Source organism: Frankliniella occidentalis, unplaced genomic scaffold, assembly GCF_000697945.3.
Source record: "Frankliniella occidentalis isolate FOCC.00 unplaced genomic scaffold, Focc_3.1 Scaffold177, whole genome shotgun sequence".
Taxonomy (NCBI): Eukaryota; Metazoa; Arthropoda; class Insecta; order Thysanoptera; family Thripidae; genus Frankliniella; species Frankliniella occidentalis.
In genome coordinates, this window is record NW_026267303.1 from 65,034 (window position 1) to 71,962 (window position 6,929).

Consider the following 6,929-nt stretch of genomic DNA (forward strand, 5'->3'; position numbering starts at 1 on the left):
GGGGGGGACCTTCTAGTGAGGGGACCTACCAGATGTTCCCCGGATTCTGGAGTAAGGCAATAAACTTACAATTTTGTAGTATATTTTTGAAGACAATTTTCTCAGTTAGTCCATTTTTCAATGCATGTTAAAGATCTCTGATCGAATTTTGTTGCCAATATGTACTGTGTTTCCCTGTATATATTTTACTAACATCTTTACATCTGATGTCCAAATAAAGATTCTCCTGTAAGTAAATTTTCTTTTTCCCTTATTTTTGTTAGTATGATTATGACACTTCATTATGTTGTAGCTACATTCATTTGAACTGCATGCTAGTTCATTGTGTGAAGTGAAAATTCTGAGTAAATGTATAATGTGTTCTGACAAGGTCCTTTGTGTAAGGTCCTTTATGGAGAGAAGACTAACAGGCCCCTACAAATTGAGCAGGAAACTGTTTCTCATCTCAAATTTTACCATTGCTCTGCAAACAGTAGCTTTAGGAAACTGTATTGTGACCCAGTAGGGTACCCCAAGAGTAAGGTCATGGTAAAAATTTCCCAGTGTTCATGTCTTATTCCGTGATGCCTCAAGAAAAAGGCCTCCTGTCAAAATCTGAGCAAAATTGGACAATATTTGACCCTCGCGAAGTCGGTTCAAAGTTTAACATAAGTTTCTTATGGGCGATCTTGAGAAAAAGCACAAATTTGGCCCAGGGCTCAAAAGACTTATTGTAGACCATATCTGTAGTCAGAATCGCAATCTACGCTAAAAACCGAGCCAGACGATATGCCGCTTGCCAGTGTAGTCCATCTCGTCTTTATTTTATACAGGGGTGAAAATAGCGAAAAACAGCCAAATATGACGGATTTCGGCAAAAAATCAAAATATTTTCTTTGAAACGCGATGGACTACACTAGCAAGCGGCATGTCGTCTGGCTCGGTTTTTAGCGTAGATTACGTTTCTGACAACAGTTATGGTCTACAATAAGTATTTTGAGCCCTGGGCCAAATTTGTGCTTTTTCTTAAGATCGCCCATAAGAAACTTATGTTAAACTTTGAACCGACTTCGCGAGGGTCAAATATTGTCCAATTTTGCTCAGATTTTGACAGGAGGCCTTTTTCTTGAGGCATCACGGAATAAGACATGAACACTCGAAATTTTTTACTATGACTTTTTTTTGGGGTACCCTAGTGACCCAGTAGTAGCACATCACAACTGCAGACATTGTGAAACAAATACAAGTCCATATATCATCACGCCACTGTTGATGGAGTTGTTATCAATCCGGTATATTGAAAGGGAAGAGTAGTAACTAAACAAAATGTAACAAAAATCATGAATACAATAAACACATACAACAGTTTAATAAATGTATGATGCAAGATTGATCTCCATTAACTTCCAGCACAAAAACAACAATTCCGTTCAGAGAACAAGAATCAATAAACATACAACTTTTATAACACAGTTCAAATACATTTATGCAACTCATAAAATCAGACTAACTTATTAGATTTTTAAAAAATCTTTAACAATCACACTATATTTAGCAACCTTAGCACATCTGCAGTTTAAAAGTCTAGAACTTGTAAGATCCAGAAAAGTTGAGAATTAAGATTCACTTCAGCCTACCAATTTCAGCTAGAAAGTAGCTTTTCAACGTGCAATGTCAGCAATCTTCGGACTCCAGAACAGTTCAATAGAGAGTTTACTATTTTCACCATGAGAAGATACATTCATATTTCTTAGGTATATATGTATATCATAAGTGATTCATCTGGCTTCCAAGTATCAAATGTAGTGAGACAATTTTTGGCATTGTATAAGGTCAATAATATTTTTAGACCATCAAGCCTGTTTCACAGAACACTGAATCAATGGAATGCAAGAGTTAACCATGGAATGTATAGGAGTGTTATTCTCCTGCCGTAACCTACTCAGCAACCTCAGTAATGAGGTTGTCTCTGAAAGAAAATATGTACAAACAGTTCCAACCATCTGTGTGTACACATACCATATTCACCTGATTGTAAGACCCACCCCGCGTCTAAGACCACCCTACTTTAAAGGAGCCAAAGTCAAGGCAAAAAATACTTCAGAGACAAATTTCCAGGGGGAAAAGGGAGTCTTGTATTCAGGTGAATATGGTACTACCAAATAAAGCAAGATGTAATTTTTATCAAGAGAACTGACAAAGTTAATAGGATGTTACCAGTCAAATGTCAGTTAAAAGCCTTACATTCCTAATATATCAATTTACTTTTTGGTTATGTTTTCAATTAACAAAAAAATTTTTGCTCTAGGAGTTAGGCGTTATGTTTCATCATATACAAAATCACAGGCTGCTTTACAAAGACGCTAAGTTGTTGACAAGGTATTTTCCAACAAAATGCCCTGTAATCCAAGTAAATATTAATAAAACAACCGCCTTCAGAACAGTTTCCTAACAAATTATTAAAAAGGAATAATTTAATGTGATGCCAAGAATGGAAGGCAAAATTAAATGCCATCAAATGGCAAACAAACACCTTGGCACGTACTGTACAGTAAACATCAAAATTCTTTTAGATGCAAATTACAAAAACTTTAAAGTGAAAGTAAAGGTACAACGTGTTTAACCTATGGAACAGCAAAAGCTAACTTTTAAGCCATATTGTAAAAATGTTCAAAAAGTAATCGGGTGGATATAATCTGTAGCATATTGTTACAACTTGCACAAAACTTGATACCCTTGGAAGCGTGTTTAATCACAGCAAAGCAGCATATCAAAATCAAGTCTATTTTTCTGCACCTTAAGCTGTCTAAAATATTTCAAAAGTTCTAAAGATAGATAAATGCCCATAAAGATAAATCACACATCAATAGAAATACATACTTTCATTTAAAACAGATTTAAGAAACAAATCAATTATTCAGACTTGAAGCCTAATAAAAACAAATACTTGTTCCTTTTGTTTTACTCTACCTGCCTATTCTCTAGGGGGATATTGTAAAAACTTCTTTAAGTCTTTAAATTTTTACACGTGATATAAATTGAACAGATAAAATTAAATCATAGAAAAACACAACTAATGAAGTAACACCTTTTCTGGTTAATGGGGGAACATTGTTTTAACAAAAATAGTAACAAGAAGTTTTGAAAAAAAACAACTCAGTGACTTTGCTTAGTCACCACAGATGGAAATGTTATGAAAGATGAAAGACATGAGGTAACAAAACATTAAAATAAGAATCAAATAAAACCAGCACTAAAGTTCATTCTGTATAACAGTTAAATATTGCTATCCTTGAGTCAAATTAATTTGAATCTAATAAACAAAATCAACCACAACAGGAAATTTTGCGTCAATTATTAAATTTTCAATCATGTTTGCAGCAATGAGTGATTCAGATTATCCCATGGCTCAGGAGTTGCGTCGTTAAGAACTTCATTAGCAAGGACATATGATAGAAGTTAAAACAAATGGATTTCATCTTGTTAGGTATGAGGCACAATGCACAAGGCACAACACACGAGGTACGAGGTTTTGAAACAAATAATAATTTTGAAGAATTGTGATTGGACCAGAGGTGCGGCCTCATCCTCAAAAGACAAAATCCACCTCAACATGCATGAAAGTATCAGTGTTGTATGACACAGCTTAGTCGACTACCAACTAACGTAAGAACAACTTTTGATGGAATTAGATAAAAACTTGAAATCAAATGTTGTTATTGCTAGGTAACTACAATGTACATGAACCAGAGCAGAGAATCCTCAAAATTACATGTTCATAAAGGCATAATAAGGTATTTTTCTTCCATACAATTGTGATAGATATACATTTATATATACAGTACATAGAAGGAAAGATAATATCTTACTTTTGCAAATTGCAGACTTCAGTCAGGTAATTAGGTTGCCACTTCTCATTTTTTTAACGTATTGCTTGGGACATATGAAGTGGGGTAAGCATCAGTTCAAAGGCAGCACCTTTTAAATTGGCGCCTCTAAGATTTGCCTCATTTAAGTCACTTCCAGATAAATCACAATTCTGTAAAGAACATCAAGCAGGGTATTCATACAAGTCAACAACAGTAAAATTTGGTTCCAATCAATCAAAATTCAAATTTTATTAATACCTCGAGATCTGCACCAGCAAGAACAGCAGCACGAAGGTCACAATTTTGCAAATTGGCATTCTTAAGAGTAGCAACTCTTAGATTAACTCCTGCCATATTACTTCCTTCAAGGTTCGCTCCTTTCAAATTGACTCCTGAACAGATTAGATATGTAACATAATTATCATAAACAACAGTCAAATAATCAAATAAATGATATTAATTTCATAAGCTCATAACTTCAATGTGGCTTTTCTTAACATAATGTAGATCTACACTTTAACATATGGATGTAAATAATAAATTACCAGACTGTAGGAACTTACCCTCCATATTGGCACGGCTACCAGCTGGATCCTCAAAATTACAACCTCGCAAATTAGCACCTTCCAAGTTGGCACATAACATTTTCACTCCCAAGAGATGTGCTCCTTCCAGCTGGGCGTGAGATAGATCAGCTCGTTCTAAACAGCACCAGCTTAAATTGGCTCCAACCATGCGGCATCCATGTAGACAAGCATACTGTGGAGTAATATTGCCTTGATGTGAAAAGACGTTCAGCAACTCATCATACTCAAATCTAATAGCCATACATACTTTGAAATTAATATATCTTAAATCTAGCCGCGACAGGTCAGAACCAGCCAAATTGACCCCTTGAAATCTTAATTCTGCTGTAAATGGAGTACAGACTAGTGCATTAATGACATCTCTACGGCTCAAGGGAAGATTGTCCCTTGACCGTTGATTGCTTGTAATCATGGCCTCTAGTTGGGGAACCAGTGACTCCAACCCAAAAAAACGAGCTTCTTCCAGTACACCTGCAAAAAAATCAGGCATCAGTGGACTGAACTTTTAAAAAATTACATCAGAAAAAGGTGGATGACTTACCTTCCGGATTGACATTAGTATCAAATATCAACTGACCATTCCGCAAATAGTTTAAAATAGGTTCAAAATAAGTTGGACTTCTATCAATCAAGTAAGCACCATTGTGATCAACATTACTAGGTGTCATGAGATATCCATTTTCACCTTCAGCAAACATTCTGATAGAAAGAAAAAGGCATAAACTCTGTCATCTTTACCGTCAAAAGAAAAACAACCGTGCAGGTAATCAATTGCCAAGAATTGCAAAGCTCACCTCGCTAACATGCTCAAAGGTTCTTTTGATACGAGTGTACTTCTGGATGTTGTAAAATATTTACCACCAACATTTAGTGTAACCCAATCTTTAGATGATGTTGCTGTACTTGAAGTTGCAGGAAGAAGGGTGTCATTCTTCTTTGATGCTAAGCATGGTTGAAGAGGGATAAAGCTCTCTCCAGCTGACACATATAGCACATCATCATCTCTGCAAAAGGCATGTTTGATGTAGTTCACATTAGGTCAAGTTACTGATTTTCATCGAAGAGTTAAACCTTCACATGAATGAGGTAGATAATTTCTCGAGCAAAATAAATACATGACTACAGAACATAAAATTTCTAATACCTTATAAGTTTTAGGTCATCTAGTTCTCCTCCTTGAGGAGTGAAAAGTCGTTTGGCGTTAACTTTAAATTTCTGGCTAGCAGCAGTCAAGAGTTCTTCCATAGAATGAGTCACAAGAAATACCTGTGATAGTGTACAAAAAAGTTTTGATCAAAGTTTTAAAATTAACAAATTCAATTTAAATATTTGACTGTCATGGATTTGAGAGACACAGGAGAGTTAGCAAGGGAATTGAAAAAAAACAACAAGAAAGTAAGTAGATCGAGAATACTCGAAAATAGACGGTTTCCACTCCCTACCCATTCAGAAACTACTATTCTACGACAATCTTGAGACATTTCCTAACCTTCACTGGGCAATGACAAAATGGTTTCATTGACATGATTCAAAATTCGAAATTACAGATCTTGATCAATCGCGTCATAGGAATTGATGACAGTGCTTTTAAATATAAAATGCTGCAAATAACACGATTACATTAAATTACATCCGCTACCTTTCCGTCCGTATCCGTGCCATTCTTAAACAGAATGACTCGCTTCATCGTTGAGGTCAGTCAAATAACAGTGATAGCACTTTTCTTCAACGCCAGTCAGAAAGTCAGAGTAGAATTTCTAGACGTACGCAAAAGCAATGATTTCACTGCAAAACGACACTGTCAAAGTTGCAATTTCAGTATGTTTACTGGTAGTTTCTAGTCTGACGAAACCGACATATTCCGACATTCGTGCTCCTCCGATCCGAATGAATGCACATTCACATTCGGACAACGAGGCTAGGCTGGAAGGCAGCTGGGCAGCTGTGGCCGCTACTGCCAGGCGCCTGCGACGCGCTGGGTAGGCCAACTCGCCAAGCAGCCGTGTGAATTCGGTGGCCCACCCGTGTGCGCGAGCGGCGGCCAAGAGATCGTTTGTCGCCCATTTTGGTCTGCCAGAGGGAAGTCACGCGGCCGATGTAGGCTGATTGACAGCCAATGATTGACAGCCAAAAATGATAGAGCAATGAGTTATTAGGCTTCGCGTGCGATTAGAAAAATCGCGAAGCCTATAGACGAGATCGCGCTGTTTATCGGTCCATTTCGTGTGAGCTACCTGCTCCCCAGCATCCACCAGCGAGGAGACCCTCCCGCACAAAAAAAAAAAAAGGTTCGGGGCGGGGGCGGGGCAGGGGTTAGGCAGGGGGCCCCACCGCCGCTGGCTCGGGGTCTCTGGGTGGACATGTGGTGTTGGCGGAGCGAAGACAAAGGCGGAACGAATCGAATACAGTAGTCTTGCCGTTAAATGTTTGACAAATTTTGAACCTAGCAACAAACTACGCAGATTTCTGGACTATAGCCAACCTTTCACCCCTC

General features: G+C 37.4%; 1 protein-coding gene across 2 annotated transcripts; it reads right to left on the reverse strand.

Annotated features, from left to right (window-relative positions):
• Positions 1–1,324: 1,324 nt before the first annotated feature.
• LOC113210155 (BTB/POZ domain-containing protein KCTD9) lies at positions 1,325–6,323 on the reverse strand. 2 transcript variants are annotated; one of them, XM_026428006.2, is made up of 8 exons: positions 6,075–6,323; positions 5,580–5,701; positions 5,230–5,439; positions 4,977–5,134; positions 4,683–4,906; positions 4,412–4,607; positions 4,107–4,240; positions 1,325–4,018 (listed from the first exon to the last, which is right to left on the reverse strand). In XM_026428006.2, the coding sequence occupies exons 1-8, from the start codon at positions 6,120–6,122 to the stop codon at positions 3,902–3,904; spliced, it is 1,209 nt and encodes a 402-aa protein (XP_026283791.1). In that variant the 5' UTR covers positions 6,123–6,323; the 3' UTR covers positions 1,325–3,901. The 2 variants fall into 2 exon arrangements, with proteins under 2 accessions (XP_026283791.1, XP_052127829.1); XM_052271869.1 differs by lacking the exon at positions 6,075–6,323 and adding an exon at positions 5,925–6,009.
• Positions 6,324–6,929: the final 606 nt, after the last annotated feature.

Bases quoted from the DNA above. Each gene is read 5' to 3' on its own strand.
- LOC113210155 (XM_026428006.2), bottom strand. From the start codon at position 6,122: ATGAAGCGAGTCATTCTGTTTAAGAATGGCACGGATACGGACGGAAAG. The intron at 5,702-6,074 runs GTAGCGGATGTA...ACACTATCACAG, and splicing joins GCACGGATACGGACGGAAAG to GTATTTCTTGTGACTCATTC. The intron at 4,608-4,682 runs GTATGTATGGCT...ATTACTCCACAG, and splicing joins TAAGATATATTAATTTCAAA to TATGCTTGTCTACATGGATG.